Source organism: Myiozetetes cayanensis, unplaced genomic scaffold (genome assembly GCF_022539395.1).
Source record: "Myiozetetes cayanensis isolate MyiCay16 unplaced genomic scaffold, myiCay2020 scf5-8, whole genome shotgun sequence".
Taxonomy (NCBI): Eukaryota; Metazoa; Chordata; class Aves; order Passeriformes; family Tyrannidae; genus Myiozetetes; species Myiozetetes cayanensis.
The window spans coordinates 93,414,922-93,437,400 of record NW_026087742.1 but is presented as its reverse complement, the minus strand read 5'-3'; the positions used below and the strand labels follow the sequence as shown (position 1 = coordinate 93,437,400).

Sequence of the window (22,479 nt, the reverse complement as noted above, 5' to 3'; positions counted from 1 at the left end):
GTACTGAACAGAAAAAAAGCCTTATCTTTATTGTAGATTCAGCAGATTTCATATAGTGCTTTTTCAGAGGAAGTAGGGCATTCTGTGAATCATGCATATGGAACTGGTCATCTCCACAGAATTATTTCTATAGATTCCTCAGCTGTTGTTCTCTGCAAACACAGCAGTTCAACTATATTGCATCATCTGCCTAATTTAAATACTGTATAATAAATTCAGTTGTACACTGAGGAAAGCACCATCCCTAATCTGTTCTTTTTCTTCCAGTGTGCTCGCTACGATAATGCATTTGCTGCAGAAATTCTAATTGACAGAGGAGTAAATGTCAATCATCAAGATGAGGATTTTTGGACATCAATGCATGTAGCCTGTGCCTGTGATAATCCTGATATTGTCCTGCTACTGCTACTAGTAAGTAAAGCAATCCAGTGCATTGTGTGCTTGAAAAGGAGACAGAATGTAGCACCCTGAGATCTGAAACTGCTGTATGAATGCAACATATTACTACTAATCATATCTGTGAAAGCATATATTGTGTAGGATTTTTTTTTCTTGACATTGTTTGGATGCTCAGGATTTTTATGAAGGCATTTTTAGGCCTTCAATGAGAATAAACTGTAAACATCAATGTCAAGTATCTCCTATCTCTTCCCTGTGGTCAGGAGCTTATATCTCTGATAAGCACTCAGTCCCAAATGGGAATTCAGATAATTTTGTTTCTTTTCTCCCTGTCACTTTCTGTTAAGGGTTGAGTTTTCAGACCATCTTATAAAAACCTCCTTCTGTAAAGCAAGTATTCAGTCAATTACACTCTGTATTCATAAAGAAGTGTTTGTGGACATGGTGAAAGTGAGGCAAATTTAAGATTAATTTAAACAACTTTGACTTTTTAAAGCACAGTTTACCCAGTAGAGTAATAGATATAGTATTCACTCTTTGCAGAGAACAGCAATGTGCCCAGGTGTCCAAGAATTCCAATGGCATCTTGGCATTTATCAGGAGTAGTGTGGTCAGCAGGACCAGTCTCCCTCTACCTGACAGTGGTGAGGCTGCACCTCGAGTCCTGTGTTCAGTTTTGGGCCCCTCACTACAAGAAAGACATTGATGTGCTGGAGTTTTTCCAGAGAAGGGCAGTGGAGCTGGTGAAGGTTTTGGAGCACTAGTCTTATGAAACGCAGGTGAGGCAGCTGGGGATGTTTAGGTTGGAGAAAAAGAGGCTCAGAGAGGACCTGAAAGGAGGTTGTAGCCAGGTGGGGGTTGGTCTCTTCTCCCAGGCAGCAAGCAACAGGACAAGAGGAAATGGCCTTAAGTTGTTCCAGGGGAGGTTTAGATTGGATATTAGGAAAAGATTTTTTTTCTGAAAGGGTAGTCAACATTGGAACAGGCTGACCATGGAAGTGGTGGAGTTAACATCTCTGGAAGTATTTAAAAGGTGTGTAAATAGGAACACATTTTAGTGGTGGACTTGCAGTCCTGGATTTACAATCAGACTCAATGATCTTAAAGGTCTTTTCCAACCTAAATGATTCTGCGATTCTGTTTTGTGCTTCTATTCCTAGGATCACAACTTCTAGTTTTCTGTAATGTTATTAATGCAGCTCTTTTTCTCTGTTTATTTTACATCGCTCTTTAAAATAGTAGTGCAAAAACAGTTCACAGTCTGACTTAAAGTTTTTTAATCTGTTTATATCATTTTAATATGTGTAAGTTTTAAATAGGTCACTGCAAGTAGATCAGCATTTGTTATCATATTTATAATCTTATTTCAATATTACAACTAAAGGAAAGGGAGAAATATTTTTAGACTATGTACTTGATAATAGCTTTCATGAAATCACTTTTGAAGGTTTTCTAGTCCATACATCCTGCTCAGACAAGAGCTAGCCACAGCAGATTGTCCAGACCAAATCTTCATGAGTGGAACGTGCACAAAACTTTCTATTAGGTTTAAACAGAATATTCTGTGTTTTAATTTGTGCCTATTTCGTTTTGTTCTGTCACTGGGCTCCACCCAGGGGAGTCTGGCTCCATGTTCTTTACTGATGGAAGCCATCAGGAATTTACACATTTTTGTAAGTCCCGCCAGAACCTTCTCTTTTCAAGCCTGAAGAACCCCAGCTGCCTCAGCCTCTCCTTATATGACAGAGGCTCCAGTCCCATCCTCGTCTTTGTATCCCTTTTGCAGGATTCACTCTAGTATGTCCATATCTTTCTTTTACTGAGGAGCCTGCAACTGGAACCTCACCACAGTAGTGGGCTCTCACCAGTGCCTAGGCCTGTTGACAATGCAGTCCAAGAAGTCTATGTCCCTCTTTGATAGAAGAGCACATTATTTGCTCATCTTCAGCTTGTTGTCCACCAGGTACTAGTCCCAGAAGTACTTTTTGTGGGAAGCCTTTTAACTAGTAAATAAGAAATACTAAAGAAAAGAGTATATCCTGGCTAATGGGGACTAGCTTGTATCCAGCTGTCACATTGTAGAGGTTAAGAGTCTTTTCTGGGCTAAACAAGATCTCTTCCATGATAGTTGGCTTCAGTGCCTAGAATTTTCCCAGGTCCATTTGATTAATAGTAGAGATTCTGCCTTTGTGATGCTTAGAATGTGATTTTCTTGTATTTTCTACTGCAACTATAATTAGATTCAGTAAATGTGCAATGCAATGTGTGTTAAGTCTGATTTTCTGTTTTTCATGCTTAAAATATTTTAACCTACCTAACCACAGCCATCAAATATGATAGAAGTGTCCCATTCTAAACATTGTCACTACTCTTGGCAAATAAAGGATAAAATTTCCAGATGGTGATTTTTTATCTCTTGTATTACCTTGATCTGTCCAATGTATATACTTCTGAAGCCTGTATATCACTGTATTCTGTGTGTACTTCTAAACTGATAAACAAATCAGAACAGAGCAGCTCGTTTATAAAAGCTCTTTTATTATGGGAAACTCTTTTAATGTGGGGAATTTTCAGAAATTCTGAATGTGGCTGTTGTTGACATTAGTAGGAACAGTTGAGGTTATAGAGGGCACTTGTAAAATTTTCCCTACCTGTTTTTAACAAGAAGCCCAATCTAATAAAACCTCAGATATTCCTATACAGTGTTATATCCAAAATAATTTTTCAATGCTCATCTCATGAATTTTGTTTGATTTGGTCCCTGTTTTTTACAGGATGTCTTCATCTGGATGTTCTAAGTGTCTTCTGATAACTTGCTGTAAATAGGTCATCTAATATATTAAAATTTCAATAAGCAGGGGTACATCCATATGCATTTTTGCAGATAAAGTTTGAGTTGTCCATAATCTTTGCAATAAATTCTGGTAAATTTGCCCACATTTTAGGTGGTACTTTTAAAGGAAAAAATTTCCATGACTAGATAAATACTTCCCCTTCTGGAGTTAGAATAAAGACAGAGTATTGGGGCAGAGAAAGGGAAATATTCTTAGGTAAGCAATAGTTTTTGAACCATGACATTAATGCTATCTTTAATAGCTTTTGACAAAGTGAAGCTGAAAATTGAGGTTGGAGGGGCTTATTTTTCACAATTTTGAAATGCCTTTGCATGAGCAATTCACATTAGAAATTACTTTGCCTTGAGGTTAGAGTGTTTCATGGACCATGTCTAATGTGTAGCATGAGCCTGATAATGCCACTATGAGCTACAGGCAGTTTCTATTGTGCCTGTTTTTTCATTGGAAGAAAAAAATAACACTTCTTGTACCCTAAGGAATTACTTTTAGATAAATATTTCTTCTGGACTGATTTTACAACACAGATAATACCATATTTTCTGTTTTAAAGATGTGAGCTAAAAGGTAACAGCATGCTCCTTTTATTGAGACATGTTGAAATTCTGATTCATGGAAAATTGTCATAGAATCCGGTGGAGGTTTCCTCAGTGGGAACTTCAAAACATTTCCCAAAGGGAAAATTGGGGAAAAAAAAATATATATAGTGTATATGTAGATCCCAGAAGGCTATTAATGAAGACTTACTTAAGAATGCCTGGTTTCTGGTTTTATCCCACTTTTGGTGGTCTTAATATTTTTCTGGCTGAGACAAGATAGTGACTTGTCATTCATCAGCTTAGCTGTGGTGACTCACAACTTCTGTTCTCTGGTGGATAGCAAAGGCAAAAGTAAAACTCATTCACTGCAGGCTAGGAGGGAGGGACTCCACGTGTTTGTAATGTGGTTATATGCTATTGTGTTCTGTTGGAAGGTTGTTGGAATTGTAAACACTGCTTTTGGAATAGATGCTTGAAGCTATTTCTGTCCATAATTTCCAACATTTTACCCTAGGTGGTATAGCTTTCCAGGGACATATTTATGTCTTCTCAGTTTTATAGCTGTCAGGAAGGGGAGGGGGAAGCACTGGACGGTACAGCCAGGAAATATATCTCATGTCTGCTAAATAGTTGGTCAATGAAGAACTTACCCCCAAGGCAGCTGATAGCATGCGAGGAAATGTAGAGATCAAAAGTGATCCATAGGGGTCTGATTGCCATACATGCAGATGAGGTAGTAAAGGTCAGATTCATCAATCACTGCTTGACCACAGCAGCTTTAGGTGTTTTCCCCATGGGATAGGGGACTGCTTTTGTGGGTGCTGACTGAAGGAGGCTACTGTAGGAGGTTGAAGAGAATGCTGAAGTGCCTTTATTTAAGAACAAAGATGCACAGACTTGTATGTATCTGTGGCCACATGAAATCAGTATCAGTGGGCAACATGAATGTTGTATTTACACCATTTTGTCATAACATACTGCACAGTAGAAATTTATTCTTTATTTATTCTTTCATAGACCTGAAGGCATTACTGTAATAAACAAGGCAGTTAATTAACTGGAATGCAGAGAACAGTGCTACATCCTCAGGATTTTTTACATGAAAGAAAATTGGGAATTAGAAAGACATTCTTAATACATTCTTTTTATTGACCTTACTGGAAAAAGCAAATGTGCCTACTGTCTGCCAACTAATTAAATATATTTCACATGTGCTTTTTGGAACATAGAATTGAAGCACAAAATGCAAATCTGGCATAGAAAGCTAAAAGTAAGGTTTTTAAAAAAGTATTTTGAGGCTAAATAAGTTTTCTTTCCCCCCTTTTTAAGAATTTAAGAAAATCTGTGCTTAGCAGTGTGCAAAAGGTAGTTATCACAGAATCATTCATTACATTTAAAGTCACCAATAGTAGATGAGCAGTATCAGGTATATAATACTGTCCACTGTATGCATAATTGACTTTTGATTTTAGTGTAAAATCCCTTTTCAAAATAAGATAATTTTTTACTGGAAAAATTATGGGAATAGATTTACTGGTGGGAGTAGAAAGGAAGACTTTATGGGGCTGTAACTTTCTTTTCCATTTCCTCATACAGTTGGTGTGGCACGTATCTGAAATCATGTACTCAGCAGTTATACAGTTATTTTGCCCTTGTTCTTTGCAACTACATCAGACTGTTTTAGCAAGCAGAGATGAATGATCAAAATGCCATTACCTTTAGCACTTAATGAAAGATCTTTGTGTTTCATAGTTTCAGAAACAATTACAGCATAATTAAGAATTGCTTTCTCAGAGGAGGCAATTTTTCCATCCCACTGTCTTGCTCAGTCTGACTTCCTCCTTTGAGTCAATATGAGAGGAAGAAGGGAGGGGGAGAGAAGGAGGAGAGTTAGAGGTAGGGAGGAGTCAATAAGTAATAGTTTATAGTATAAAGGATCACGTGGCCGGAAAGAAAAATGATTCTTCTCTCTTTCTAGAGGCAGTTATCAATATTTAGTACTTGTAAGAAACTTTAAATGGAATCTTTTTCTGCGAAAGCTGTAGGCTATCTATTTGAATTCACTCACAGTTTGCAGAGGTTGGTGGTTGTGTGATAAGTCTAGGAGGGAACTTCCAGGGAGTGTGTACTGCTGGCTTAGAGCCTTTCATCACTGCTGAAAGAACTAAGATAGAGTAACCTAGCTGGAAGCTACTATTGAACTAATTTAGGTGATGCTTGTTAATGAGTTGATAAACTCCATATGGTGACACTCAGGGGAAACTGTAGAAATATACGTCTTCCTCCTGAAAGACTGGGGAAAGGGGATGAAGCTAGCTAGTGAAGTGGCACTAAAGGTGGTCCAAGGAGAGGTAAGAACAGGAGCCTAACTGGATACAGCAAAATAGATAGTCTAGTAAAGAAATGAGGGTAATATGAAAAGAAATAGCATTGGAAACTTCAGTTGGCAGGAGAAAAAACCAGTGAAATCAAATCTGCGCTTCACTGTATGAAGAATGCTAAATCATGGGATGAATCAAAGTCTTTTTACATGGGAAGCAGTCACAGAAATTAAGCCTGAAGAGCCTGTAAATACTTTTGCAATGGCTGGAAATCACACACACCCATGCACACACACACACACACACACTCTCCTCTCTGCCTCCCTCCTTCTCTCCCTCCAGGTGGAAAACATCTGGGTCTAGGGATGAGACTTAGGACATAGACCAGAGCTAGCAGGCAGCACATCTGTATAATTTCAGTATAGTTTGGAGTTTTTGGCATCAGAGCATTTCTAGAAAATAAAATTCCCGGAGGTAAAAGAGATTTAGACTTGTTGGGAAAAATAACAAATAACACCTCAGTTTTGTCTGGAGCAGGTCAGGAAAAGTATGCCAAGAGATAGACTACATGTACAAAAATGGGGAATTTTGGATCAGCTTTACTCTGATTCTCTTGATCCCCAGAGAAAGAGGATGAAGGAATGATAAGATAATCAAAATCAACATCTGGCTTTTGATCTTCAGTAAACATAGTTTTGTGCTATGAAGAAGATGGTCTGGAGGGATGTTCCACCACTGGGGGATATTTGTAGAAAGTGAAATTCATTCTTTATGCCAAAGAGCCTCTGCTTGAACCACTGACATAATTATTCTGTGAGTCATTCTTATGGAGTGTCTAGGGAATATGAGGAAAACTAAGTTAAATTACAGAAGTGAAAACCTGCTTAGTAGTGAAGACCTTGGTAACAACAGGACAACAGCCTAGCTTTTAAGAGAAAACTATAGGCCTGAGAGTTACTGAGGTTTCTTTAGGATTGGTCCTACAATGTTATTTTATTTTGAGTTTTCAATGATGACCTTGGGATAAAATAGGGGTATGATAACTAAATATGCTGAAGACAAGCCTGCTATGCCCTGTCTATTGGGGTGAGTGTTATAATGTCACGCAGATGTAATAGGGTATCTTTGAAGACTTTGGTAATAAAAATGTGTTGAAATTTAAGTGTAAAAATTCAAGATCTTGCTCTGTGTAATAGGCATTTCTACGATACTCTCAGGAACAATCAATTGGAAAAAAGGAAAAAGGCCTCAGAGCTTTAGTCAATTTTAAGACAATTGTATGCTGCAAACATGTAACTGCAGGTGGGGAAGAGATATTACTGGATTTGTCAAAATGAAGCTCTTTCCAGGAGAAGAGAAGAGAAGAGTGTTGTTGCTACTGTACAAGGAACAACATCCTGCAGTTGGCTATATACAGCTGTGTTCAAGAAAGGTAAATTGTGCCAAGGAAAACTGCTGGGATAAATGGAAATAGAAAGCCTATCTTCTGAGGAGGGAGTCAAAATAATATGTTTTACTTAAAAGGAAAAATCAAAATAGGTTGTAAATGTTTCTGTAAATATTTCAAGATCGGGGAAGGGGTGAAAAAGAGCTTCTAAAACCTGAAGTTGCTACTGGCATGAATGCAAATGACTACAAAAGTGTCCAGAAATAAATGTAAGACAGAAATTAAACTAAGTTTTCTCAATGTTAAGAGGCATATGTTGGAAAACAGCATTCCTTGCAGGAGTAATAGGGAACAAAAAAACCAAACCCAACAAACCCTAATTAGGTTTAAAATTGATCTTAAAGTTGTGAATGAGGTTTTGTGTTATGTGTTTACCTGCATTATCAAAGTGATGCTTCAGGAGATCCATTCTAGTATTATGTTCCCACATGACATCTGTTCAGAGGGCTGTGTAGATATAATTATTCTGGTTGTGTTCTTAAAACAAGAGAGTAACATATGGAGGATATTAAAAACATAATATTGAGAACAACAACAAGTAATGTGTTTGATGCCTGTCAGATTCAGCTAAATTTCTATAGCTCAAAAAGACAGGAGAAAAGTTCATGGAAGAATATAGTTCAGAAGGAGAAGTTAGACATACTGGCAAATATTATTGTTTTCCAAGCATTTGAAATATTTTTGTTTGTTTGTTTTTAATACTGCTTTCAGATATTTGAAAAGAAAAATACATAATGAGCAAGTAGTATGAAATCTAGGCGGGGAAAAAAAGGGCTTTTTTTCTCGAGAAGCCCCAAGATCACAAAAGCTAGATGTATAGTCACTGGTGGTAAATTGTGAATGGTATTTAGATCTGTAATTAATTGTATGCCCCAGCAGTGTTTGTAAGAGAAACTGAAGAGTGGCGCATAAACCTGAATATTCCCTTAGTAAGGGCTATGAGAAGGCCAACGTATGAGGAATATGCCAGAGAAAGATCTTGATTAATCAGGGAAATAATTACAGAAATGAAATGGAAGTGATATAACACAGTCTTTTGGTGACATTTGCTTGAAATTATTTAGCAGTTCCTGATGAGTTCTACATTCTTATTGGCTTTCAGGTTTTTCCAGGAGCTATACAAATATAAGATTTGGAAATGAAAAAATTTGAATTTGTGAGGTCTAGTGCCATGATCTTCAAAGTGGATGCACACCCCAAGAGGTGCACTGGAAGATTCCTTTGGATTGTCAGAATTTATATTTTTATTTATCTTTATTGGAAAAATATAAGGAAGAAATAAAGCTTTACTAATATTTAATATACTTATTGGTGCTGGCACCCACCTTCCATCTGTATGTCAGAGGGTTCTGTGTTTTGATCAGTAGGCAAGGTGTCCTGAGGGAAGAGCTGCTCTGCATTGCGGAGGTATTGACAGTGGTGCTCTTGCTTGTTCAGGCACTTGCAGTGTGCTGTGATGAATTACAGTTTGTGCATGCCTGGTGACGTGGATTTATGGATTGTATTATTTAGTTTTAACTAAACTAACTCTCACTAGATAGGCAAGGGGCTTAAAAAATTCTTGAGAAGAAACCACAGATTGAAGATAGTAAGACTAATAATGACAGCACAAATGAACAAGAAAATGGCAGAGCCTCTCCCTAGTCTTAGTATGAGCTCTTCGTAATTACATGGGTAGAACCAGTGCTGATCTAATCAGATTTAATCAGAGATGGTTATAGTCAAGCAATACTCAGTACAGTATTTTACAAAATTTTGCTTAATTATAAATCTTCAGAAGCCTCTTTTAAGGCTTCTTAATAGCAAAAGATAAAAAGCCATTGGGCTTTTGGGAACACACTTGTTCATCTGCTGCAGCAAAAGTGGATGGAATAATACATAAAAACTAACACGGTGACAAACTCTAAAATGCACTCCTTTGTCAGAAGATGGAGTTGGAAGATGTGTAGAAGTACATCTCTGGAGTTTGAAGAAATAAGTGTTAGAGCACATTACACAGTTTGGGAGGTTTGCTATGCAGTCAGCTGAAAATATGTGTGTTTCTAACATGTCCTTGTCTCAGCCTATAGTATTTGCTAGACTCTGTTTCAGTAGTGAAATACATGAAGAACTACTTCGTTGTGAACACAGCACTAAAAGAAAGAGGTGCTAAAGGAGATATAATCTCAAGAGTAAATAACTTTAATAAAAGTAATGTTTTATAGGAAAACTATGCAGTGTAACCATTGATGGAGCAGCTGCTCTGACTGGAGTAAGAAAGGATTCTGGGGGTAAGGTTACAGAGCTGGCACTGCACCTGAAATTCACTCACTGCATCAGAGGCAAGCTTTTCCCAACTTCCTGTCAAAGGAATACGAAGTGCTAAAAGATCTGATCAGTTTGGTTAGTTTTATAAAAACAAGACTTTTAAATAGTGGAATCCTTACAATACTTTTCAACAAGGTGGGGAGTGACTGCGAAATTCTTTTGTACTGCACTGAGGGTCACTGGTTGTCTTGGAGCAAAGCGCTTAAAAGAGTTGTTAAACTTAGAGTCGGGCTCCAGTTTTTCTTTTTCAAAAAGACCAGAGGTGCCTAATTGCTGACCTCTTCTGTGATGAAAAGTTGTGGACAGTAGTATGCTATCTAGCAGATATTTTTGGAAAAAATAAGCAGACTTAATCAGTCATTTTTATCAGTCATTTTTAAGTAAAGGTGATGGTTTAACAATGAGTAGGAAAGTAACTGCTTTTCAAGAGAAACATGGTATGGGGAAAGCATTTTGAAAAGAAATGTTTTGAAACTTTTCCATTGTTATATGATTTTGTTGCTGAAAATTATGCATGTCACCTGTAAAAACTCTTGTATTTGTATATGAAAAAACCTTGGAAACATGATTTCCTAACATTTTTAAATATTTTCTCGAGTTTCGGTGGGTTCTGAACTCATTTGTTAAACATAAAAATGCTTCACCTTCTCATTAGTTGGCAAGACCAAGTGACTGACATCAGGAAAGATGGAAATCTCCTAGCCAAATTTCAATAAAAATGTGTGTTTAGCTGGTATTTGGAATTGAAAAATTAGTATAATTTAATAATCATGACCAAGAATACACTTCTTCCATTTAGATCTATATATCTTTCTGAGCTTTTCCTAGCTATGACAGATTTTAACACCAAGTATTGAAATTAATTGAACTTAGAATCAGACCTTGAATCACTGTATCACTGTGATAAAGTTCTAACCCAAATTTTTTAAAACTAATGAAACTCATTCTTCTTATTTAAAATATCAATATTATTAATAACAATACAATAAAAAGGGTTTTGTACCAGTAATGAATAAAATAAAATTATTTTAATATATTCTTGATTCGATCTTTGTCTCATTTTTAATTTGGGGTTTTTAATGTGTTTTGTAACATACATAATATACTGGTACAGTTGCACACAATTTATAAAAAAGTATACATATAGTGGGGAAGTGTGCTCAAAAATTTTTTACTGATGGGTTTCATGATAAGAACACTTTGGAGGTCACTGGTCCAGTGATTACAACAACAGCCTGAGATGTGAAGGACCAGCATTAATACTGTGTAATGTATGTCTTTAGTAACTGGGGCATTACTACCAATCGACCATGAAGGTCAGCTGGCTGTAAATCTGATAGAAAATGTATATTGTTTTCTGTCTTTAAGTCTAGAAAAGGGAGGTCTACAAGCAAATAGATGGTTTTGTCAGCTTAGTGGCTTGAGCAGCTTGTTTGCAACGATTTTCAGTGCACCACTGGTGTTAGGTCTAATGGAGCAGCCCATGTGTGCATACTGTATTTCCTCTTATGGGGACATTTACCTATTGGTATCTTTGTCACCCTGCCTGCTCAGTGGCAGGTAAAGATTGCATTTGGCCTTATATTTAGGCACTTCTGAAAACTGAAATGTTCAATGTGGATGAAATTGCTCCAGTTCCTTCTTTCTCATACCTTCTTTCCATAATTAATCATGCTATTCACAACCGTAAGCCAGAAAGATACATCTTGTCTTTTGAAAGATCTTGCTATCACCCTTTTCTTGAGGCTGAAAAAATTAGTACCTCACAGAAATTGACTGAATCTTGCAACATCTCCAAATTTATCATAGAACAGAACTGTGACAAAGGTGGTTGTTGTAATTCCCAGACTTTAGAGGAAGGATATTTTTTTCAGCTAAGTTGATACCATGTAATTTATTTGGATAAGAGCTGCCCCACAAGACTTTAAAAAACCCCAAACCCAAGCCACTCAGATGAACACCCTCCACCCTCAGTCTTACAAGGCTTTTTGTGTGTTTTCATTTCAGAAATATTGGAATGAAATATCACTATGGCATAGTTCATGATGAATAATTTAGAGAGGCTTGGGAGCATGAAACTGTGAAAAAAGAACCGTCAGATGAATCTCCATGAATTCTTAAATTTCTGAGTGAGTGTTGTATAGGAAAATACAACCCTGATATAATTTATCAAAAGTTCAAGGGCAACTTATCTTGATATGCCACCATAAAGATTGATATGTAAAGTCATTGAAAAGAAAACTGCTGCAGGAAAAACTGTCTTACATATTGAAAGCAGATGGTTTAGGTAAATTGTAACAGTGCAGGGTTAGTGGACGTAATAAATGAGGTGGCATGAAGGTCATTAAAAGACTCATATTTGCACATGTGTTTCAAGACTTTTCAGTTAAAACAGGAAAGGTGGAGAAAAAGCAGTGGCTTTCCAAATCTAGAATAATTGGTATAGACTATGTGTGGAAAAAGTAGGTAATGCAATCCAGTGTAGAACAATGTAAGATAATGAAACTGGGATGCATAATGAAGTGGAGAAGTTAAAGCCATGAACTGAAAAATAGTGAAAAGCTGGATGTAGTTCTTTTTAATCAAATCCAACTTGCTTTACTTTCAAATGATTCCCATTAGAAACTATAATATATTGCAGATTTTTTAAACACAGTAGTTTCCCCAAATGTTAAAAAATGAGACGTAATTGTTGAATTTAAATGAATACTGCAAGATTACTGATTTGGATTTATTGGAAAGAAGGATAGAAGTTGGAAAGATTTATTTTTTGGAATGAAGACTAGAGAATGGTAAGGCAATGACTGTGGACAAATGTTTTTGTGCAAGGTGGTAGGAAGATGATAGGTACCTATTCTTCACTGATGGCTAAGATTACACTTTATGAACATGAGTAAAAATTTTTTCTGATAAAACATAGATAAGTCCTTGATGGATGTCATAGCATTACATCTTTAAAGTATCTGTTTCAATTTGGTGTAAAATTTTGTCACTTTTCCAATATATGCATTAATCCATTGAGAGCAATTTGTGCAAATAAACCTTTTGGTTTGGTTAATACATAAATGTCAGCTGTGGTTATAGTTTTATTGCTAGGAAGTGTACGTATTGCTTTTCATATAAACAGTTACAAAATTTGGCATGGAATGTGTATTTCCCCTGCAGTTATATTAGGGAGTAACTTACTACAGTCTCACAAACTGAGTTACTACTATGGCTGAAAAATTTTGATGTCTACTGCACTTCATTTGTTAACCAAGCAGAGGAAAATAATAGGGTTATCTGCTCGTGTGAGTTATCTAATTATGCATTGCTGTTCTGAGAGGCCAGTTTTGTATTAAGATGACTTAATACTAAACTTCCTAAATAGCTTTGGTATTTCATACAATGACTTGTTTCTAGAGTATCTAGATTTAATTACTAACCAGCAAGACAGCATCACCCTGAGTGCAGATTAAGCTGCTATACAGTCCCTTACCAGTGCAGTTGGGAACGTGTTGATGTTATCAATCAACACAATGAATCTGTCTCATAATAAAAATGCAAATTAACTGAGTTGAAATAGCAGTTCTGTACTCTTAGTTCCTTGCATGGTGTATTTATCTTTGCAGAAACTATACACTGTACACAGCTGTTGTTTTTTATGTACTGTTTAATCTCTTGCTTTTTATACCAGAGACATGTAGTACAGACTTTTACTTTTACTGTATGTGTACATATATTACCATAGGCTCTGACTTTTTCTCTGCATTAATAAAACACTAATATCTGATGTCATACCTGAACTAATGTTATTAGTTTAAATGTGCTATTTGAAGCACATTTAATTTACACACATACATACACACGTATATGTATGTGTATATTTGTGTGTATGTATGTAATCTCAAGATGGACTGGAGAATGAAAATCAAAACATTCAGCATCTGTATTCAGTATCTGTATTTTCCTAGTTGAATAAATACAGACTTGGATTTATGACAGTGTACATAGATAGGAAGATAAGACTAGCTTCCCAAACACGGGGGAGTAAGGAGAAGACCATCATGTTAAACAGGTCCTTCAGTTTTGCCCCTAGTTAGATTTTCCACCATTTATGTTAGTCACATTGAACCTAAGCTAGGAGCTCTTCAAAAAACAACTTTCAATTTATACTGAGCCATCAAAACCAGTTTCCTTTATTTGTAGCTGTTCCATGCGGTTGTTTTGTTTGTTCTGCCTTCAACTGTGATGGGACAGCAGGTGGAAACCCTTTGAAGAGAGGCTGCTAGACAGAACTTTCTCCAGCAGTTTTGTTTGGAGTGTATGTATTACTGCTACTTCCCCCTATAGATGCATGTGTGTATATACATGCAAACACATAAAACTTAGTAGGAAACATATTAGTAAAAGTTAATACTTACTGTCTATTTGTACTTAAGCAGCACTAAAGTGCATAATCAGAGGATGCTTCCCACCTCCATTTTACCTACAGGACAGCTATGTCCAGTGTTGTACAGAAATGACAGTTCCTACTAACCCCGGGGAGTGATCTTTTTAAGTCCTGAAATGAGATTTGTTTAACCTCATGTAATTACAAGCTTGCTTAATAGTTATGAAGTAAATGTTAACTCTAACTGTGGTGTCAGATTAAAAGACTTTTTGACAGACAATGCCAAAGGCTCACTCCCTGCTGTGTGAAGGAGAATTTCCTTCTATTTGTTCTAAAAATTAAAGGCAATAATTTCAAAAAGTGACCTTTTGTTGCAGTATTATAGGACAGGGAATGATCATTTTTTTGTGTGCCTGTCATAATTTTTAATTATTACAATTAAAATAAAAATGAAAAGAAAGTGTGCTCCTATGCTGTTATCAGAGGCATTCAGTGCTCGAATAATTTGATTTTTTTCCATAAGCTCTGCTACTGATGGGAAGTTTGCAAGTCCCATGTGCAGAAGCAGATGGGGAAATTTTAGTCTTTAGTCATCAATGCTCTTTGAAGTTTCCCTTCTAATTCCCTTTTCTTGCCAAATAATATGAGAGCTGGCAATATCAAGTCAAATACCCATCCTCTGTACTTCAACCACCCTTTTTGTTGACCTCATTCTGATCTTTTGCATTTTTGCTGCAGTCTTAAAAATAGAATGGAATGCTGTTCTAGGCAAAGAAAACTTTTCTTTGTGATATATAATATGCAAGTAGGTTTTACTATCATTTCCTTATTGTTCCTTCTTTAGTCTACCTCAACTTTCAATATAAATACAAAATTTCAATGAAAAAATATAATCTGAAATTTCTTCTCATTTTTTTGCTTTCAAATAAAATGGTTTGATTAAAAGAGTTAAAAGTAGATCTTATTTTTTGTATTCAAACATGTACATGCAATTCATACAATTATTCCAACTGATATTTTTTTTTGCATATTAAGCTAAAAGGAGTGTCTTCATGCTCTTAGAGCCCTCCTCATACCCTAATGCTTCATCATTTCATGTGTGTTTTCTGAGAAGCCCTCACTAAACCTGTGCAACAGGTATTTTGAACTAAGAGGTACCTCTATAAAGGAGAAAAGTAAGAAAGAAACGTGCTTATTGTTTTCTTTTTTGTCATGCATGGCTTTGGACATGAAAATCACAGGTATTTATTTCTTCATTACTTGCTCTTTAATGCAATGCTGCTCTTTTTTTTTTTTTTTTTTTTTAATACAATGCTAAATTTTGGCAGGTAGAATATTGAAATATTGATTTACGTTCAGACAAGTGCATATCTTGAGAGTAAGACTGGTTCCTGTAGTTTCTATTCAAATACAGCTTGTGTGCAGAGACTGGAGAACTGGATGTTTAAACCCATAGCTATGTGGGATCCCTCAAACTAAACTTGAATGCCTTCTGCCCATGGTCCAAGCTTGTTGATGGAAGTCACTGTCACCCCAGAAACTATAGATTCATTTGCCCTACACTGTGGCTAAGCTAAAATGTCTCATCCCTGAACTCACATCTCGCCAGTAAGAGAAAAAAATATTCTTATGGCCTTTTTCTTCACAGATTCAGAAACAGCAGTGAGTACATTTCACATCGAGGCTGAAGCAATTAGTTTCAAATTCTATGGCAAAATTTGGTTATGCATTTGAGCTACAGATTTAGATTATGTTGAGAATGATCACTTGAAGTTGTTGGAAAAATTCAGAATGAAGTATGGAAATAAACAGAAATGGATATAACAAAACTAATAATTCTGTTCTTCCAATTTCTAGTCAAACTAGCTGAATTATTTTGAGTGTTTTCGGATATATATGTGGGAGAAGAGAGGAAATAAGAATAATTCCTTGAGGCAAAGCCAAGTCAAGAAAACCAGACAATATTAGCTTAGAAATTAGGACCTTGAATTTCAAGAAACCTTGGTGATGTGTGCTAGGATTCAGAATATGAAGAACCACCATGAAAGATTACTTGCCAACTGATTAAGATCCAATTATAAATTTGTATGCATTTAGAATTAATAGAATGCTCCCCAGTCCTCATGAATGTTATAGTGCTAGGGCATGAAAATACTGGTAACTTGAGAAGTGTACGTTATTTTTTTATTTGATAGCTTCTGGCTTAGTAGATTTTACCTTTTTATTTCCTAACTGTATGCTTAGTTGTATTTTATTTTGAAAGATGTTGTTGAAAACATACTATACTTCTGCAGTGTTATCAGAAGAGTTCAGTACTGGAACTGAGTGGGATTTTCTTTGCCTTTTCTATTCCTTCCAGCTGATGGGTGGAATTTAAGTCCCTATGGTGCACAAACAGATGGGAAAATGTTGTTCTTTAGTTTTCAGTCATCAGTGTTAATTCTTTTATCTTCTGAATGCATTAGTCAAACAGACTATGCCTGTCAAGCAATCTGTAATATGTGCTGTGACAGCCTTTCTTTTTTTTTAACTGTACTGCAAATCTTTTCTGTGAACTGACATTGCCTACATTCTATTAGTTTAAGGGAAAAAATGCCTTATTTATTAACTAAATGATTGTCAAAATGGTTGTGGAACTTTGATGGTTTTTAAAGTATTATTTTTATTATTTGTGTGCAGTAATTTAACAGCCAAGAAGTACATTTTCAAATATAGTTGGGGATTTTTGTAGACATTGGTGATCTTACACAACTATATGATGGTTTTTATGAAGATACTCTGTATTGGCATTTTTTTATCCTTTCTTAACCAGTGTGTCACTGAGACACATGCCTGGGATTTTTTGAACACTATGATATTCATGCACACTGGCATGTATCCATGAATCCTAATTTCTACACTGTAACGAGAAAGTAAGTCTGTTTTGATGAAGATTTAAGTTTCATATTCAGTTTTGGTGTCTGTTTTTACAACCCACAAGTATCATGAATCAAAGAACTTGTATCCACACAGCAGATGAAATGTTTTACTTACACAAGGATGAGTAAATTTCCAAGTGCCTTTGTATGATAGTTCCTTGACTGGTCTAGCATATGTCTATTGGGGAAATAAGTAATAATAGCATAACATTAATTTGTATTAATACAAATGCATTTATTTTAGCAATTATATAAGTGTATTGGCATAAGATCTTCAGCACTGTGTTATCTCCTGATTCCTATTAAAGTTGGTGGGTTTTTTTTGAGATATGTGTTCCATCCTCTTTGGTTTATTTTATGTGCCTGGAGGGCAGTTATAAGGTGCTAAATTCAGCTTTGATTCTGTAGGCTGTGTTGTCACAGACATAAGGGATTGAGCTTTGTGTTTGTGTTTTTGTGATGTGGGAGCAGGCATGCCGAAAATGAATTCAAACCTTTACTTATATCACAAGTTAAGCTCATCCAGATGGCAGACAGTTCCTGCTCCTTGTGAAAGAATACTTTTGGCAATGTGACAGGCGTGAGTTTATAGACAGTAGGAACTCTTACAGAGTTTAAAGCCCTGAAATAGAACAAATACTGCAGAAAGATGATCATCAGTGTATTTCCTGTGTGAGAGGTGGAAACTCTTGCTGCAGGTAATTGTTGACTCAAGGTTATGGAAGGAGTCCTGTAAATGGTACACTGGGCCAGCCCAGTTTACAGAGCTGTGTTCTCTACAAGTCCATCTAAAAGGAAGTGAGAGGTTTTTATATTTGTTTTAAGGGAGAATTTGTTTTCATGAATACTCCTTAACATGATGATCTACTATGACGGAAATCAGCTGAGCAGAGGAATTTGTTCCTTGCATTTTCTCTGTAGCTACACAAGCCTGTTGTAAGGTATGCAAGGATCAAATCACAAGCATGATAGATGCAGTTAAACCTTTTCAGTTCTTAATTGATTTGTGATCCACAGATTTTACTTCTGAATTGTATGTATGTGTATGGAGTTTGGGTGCTTGTTCAGATTATTTTGGTAAGAGACACCCTGAAAGAAAGCAAGAAAATAGTTTGGAGACTCCTACATAGTGAGACTACTGTTTGCATTTCTTCAATACTTTTAATAGTTCAAGTTTCAATAAAATAAGAATTTATTGAGGAAAAACCTATTATTTGGGAAAAGTTATGTCTAGGTCTGTTATGTATTATGGTTGAGGAGTAGTGGTGTTTTGATGTGGAACATAACTAACTGCAAGTAACTTAACCACCTGGGAGAAGTTATAGTTTATTATTTGTAAAACATAGCTCAAGTCATCAGTCTGGAGTTACTGAAATTCCCATTTAATAAAATATCAGATGTGTTCCCCTCAGACTGCATTGATGGAAATTGCCCTAAAAAGGATGATGAATGGGGTTGTGAAAAATTGCTTTTGTAGAGATGACATTTCAGCTTACTTGTTTTTCTTCAAGATGTATGAAAGGAATGAGGCCTCTAGCCTTAGCTGTTTAGCAGATATCCCTATTTGGAGAATGATTTTCTATCAGACCCACTCCTGTCTTCCATAAAGGGACTATGCTGTCTTTTTTTCCTTTTCTTTTGACAAGCTACATTTAGAATTATTAAAGCCAAAACTGAAGCTAGAACAGCTTTGAGGTGACTACTGTTTGCCATGAACTATACTGGAACTTACATGTCTTTACAGATGGCGTGTGCACATTCATGATCCCTCTTCTATTCTCTGTTAAGACCAGGGGGAGGAGGAGTAAGAGCAAATATTTAGAGATAGGTACCCTGCATGTTAGACTTTAGTCCTGAAACAACCTTTTTCATGGACTTCTTTTACCTTTTTATTCTGGAACAGGAATCTTTTCTTTACTCCGGAGTTGATGGAAATTCATTATCTATTTTCCAAACATCATAAGAATCATGGGAAAGGGGCTTCCCTAAAGATTTATGTGGAAAAAAGTTAAAATGAAAGTATCAATACTATAATCAACATTACAAGACAATATCTAGATTTAGTAAAATAGTTTCTAAATTGTTCTATACTCATAAAGAGAACACAAAAGAGGTAACTTAGCTTATGTCTCAGTTTTCTTATTACTAAGCAGGTAAATCTGGTTTATGATAGCAGGTAGGGGAACTGTCAACACAGGATCTATAATTGTAATTGCTAAAAAGCTCATTTTTTTCCAGCTCTTCTAGTAGCTAAATTGTTATTTCTGTGAAATAATTTCCTGCCTACAGAAAATCTGCTGTTGAAATGAGTTGGAAAGAAAACATGTTTTTGAACTGAGAGCAGCTGCTCAATCTCACTTAATCTTTTATTTCATTGTCTGTGGTTTCCTAATGTGGAAAAGTCTTTGACTTTTTTTTTTTTTAGCCTTGCCTTGAGAACTGTTCCTCATCTGCTTAGTGCTGTGAATTTGTAAAAAGTGAGATCCAGTGCTAATGACCTAAACCACAATAATATGTAGAGCAACTTTATTCTTTTCACTTTGTTAACAAGTCTAATAGGAGCTATATAGAGGAGCCAGCTAGATTTGTGGAATTTGGTATCTTGAATGAAAATTTATGCAAACCACTGAGGTTGGAAAAGAAGATCACATGACACCATGGAACCCATGAATCTGTGTGATTTCATGTACGTTTCCTTGTTCTAAAAAAAAAATAGAGCATTATTTATCCTGATTACTGTTGCTTTCTTTTTAGCTGATAGCATACTAAGGACTTTTGGAGGGATGTATTATTTGCACTGCACCTTTAGTGCACATGAGAACATGCAGGTGGGTGTATGTAAACCTTGGATATCCTTCAAGGTGCTAAACCTTTTAATAGAATTAATGTGAAGAAGTAGGTAAATGAAGGGGGGAAAACTTAACTACTCATGTCAAAGAAAGTGAAATGCTACAAATGTTTAGTGAAGAACTGCATTTAGTCTTGTTCTACTTCCATGGTTAATGCCATTTTATAAGAAGGAACAGTTTGTAAATCATGTGGTTATATTTTTTAAAAATGAGAAAAAGTGAATTTTTCAAGCTCTTAGTGAAAAAACACTTTCCCTGCAGGAAAGTGATGAACATAGGAGAGAGAATACTATGTAAATGTTTTTAAATTTGCATGCATATAAATGTATAGAATTATATGCATATGGAGTATGTGGAATTGAATAAAAATAGATTACTAATGTAAATACATATAAAAAGTCAGGTTTTGTGGTGGGGTTGATAGGTGACTACACAAATTGCACACAGCTAACATACTGTGGAACAATTGAACCATAGGAAAAACTGTGCAGAAGCCTGTTTCTAGGAGAAAACTCAACAGGTATATTAATATTTCTTTCTGCCTCTGTCCTTCTTTTTTTTTTTTTTTTTTTTTGTGTCCACACATATTCCTCAGAGTATTTCTGATCACCTTCATAAAACCTCATGAAGACAATGGTGGTAATCCTAAGTGATAGAGGCACATGCTGGGTCATCACTTCTGTATTGAAAAATATAACACACCTGTGACTTTCTACTATATAAATAAAGCTAAATTACTTACTTGTTTCAAATATTTAAATAACTTGCATGGTACACAAGTTTGAAAGAATAATTTAAGGCATGCAATGGAAGACAGGATTTTAAGCTTGAATTTCAATGAATCGTAGTCAGACTTTCAGGAGTCTTCCCATCTTTCACCTAAAGTGATTTGATGCGGACTCTGGTTCAGAAAGCAGTTCAACCAGGTAACCCATCTGACTACAAAGTTCCCTGGGTGCAAAAACTGTAACATCCTAGCTGGGGAGCTAAGTGAGAGGTGGTACCTAGGCAGAGAAATGTCCAAATCCTTCCCAAGTGCTTGGGGAACCTCAGTAAGTTAGGAGTCATCTAAGAATGCCTAAATTAGATTATATTGCAGTCCATACTGTTGTGATAGTGTTTTGTTTCTGGACATACACCTTACTTGGTTAGAACTCTGTCCCTGAATATAGGAGATGGCTGGAGAAGGTCTAAACCCACAGCTCTTCATATGCTTTTCACCTACCCTGATGAAATTAGACTGCTGATAAACAAAATATTGTAGACTTCAGAGAGACAAAAGAAAAGGAACAATTTTAAATCTGTAAATAAGGACATTCTTCAGAATGGAGATTTCTCTGTCATTCTTCTTCTGAGTAATGGTAAGTAGATATATTTTCCATTTGGGAATCATGAGATAAGATGTATAAGAAACACTGGAAATAAGAAAGAGTAACAAGGATTATTAGCAAGATAATAAATATCACAGAAGGAAGTTTTAAGACCTTTTAAAAAATTAAACATTCAGTAAAAGGTTTGCCTCTGTGCATGTTAAATTGACTTTTAACATTTAATTAATTCCTAAAAAAAGTTTGATGGAGCAAATTAAAAATAAATTGTTTGCTTGTGAGCTAATAGTATCACTAATTAGGCTTTGCAAATGTAGAATATGAACTAAACTGAACTTTTATCTTACCAGAGGGAACTTGGATGTTGATCCACTGGATTTAGTTACAGCAACATGGTCCTAAGAGTTTCTGACTGTACTTATACTTTGGTGCTTGGGCCAAGTGACAAGGGGTAGCTTGTATAGGGACCAGTGTGTGGTAAAGCACTCTGGCTGCACTCACAGTCTGTTCACGTGATGAAGTTACAAGTTTTTGTAAGTTCTTGCAAATCAAAATTTCCGGTAGTACTTAGACTTCAGAAGCTGTTTGGTTCTTTCCCCATCTTCTGGAATATTATTTTGGAAGGAGAAGTTCAGTCTTACTGCATCCTCCTGTGCAAAAGCAGTGGTCGTCTCTGTACTATCCTAAATTAGCTACGAGTTTAGCTATACAAAGATGTGATCATGGGATAAGTTATAGTGGGAACGTACCTTGTGTCATGTACTCTGCAGTGAATCTGTAGTTGTTCATCTCTCTTCCACTGAACGGGAAGTTATCTCAAACTACATCATGTTGGCAAAAAATGTGGGTATGCACATAAATCAGTACTGTGAAACTGTGCTCCTTTAACCTACCTCATGCTATATTGCTCCTGAGCCCTTTACCAAGCCTTTAGGGTCACCACTTTTGCATACATGTGGACTTTAGCTATTCTACTCTGGTTTTCTGAAGTAAAAACCTGTCAGGGATTCTACAAATAAGTAAGTAGGAAAATTAAAACAGGATTAAAGATTGCATGCTAAAGTGATTCTGAGATAAATTGTGTCATTTTGAATCATAATTTCTGGAACTAGAAAGGAAATATTTTCTCCTTTCACTAGCCAAGGTA

At 35.9% G+C, this 22,479-nt stretch overlaps 1 protein-coding gene across 3 annotated transcripts in view; it reads left to right on the top strand.

Annotated features, from left to right (window-relative positions):
• The window catches only part of MYO16 (myosin XVI), a 359,061-nt gene that overhangs the window by 125,385 nt on the left and 211,197 nt on the right, over positions 1-22,479 (top strand). For all 3 annotated transcript variants that reach the window (XM_050333209.1, XM_050333207.1, XM_050333208.1), the window contains one exon: positions 268-411. In XM_050333209.1, the coding sequence (XP_050189166.1) occupies positions 268-411 (144 nt within the window). The remainder of the gene's footprint in view (positions 1-267; positions 412-22,479) is intronic.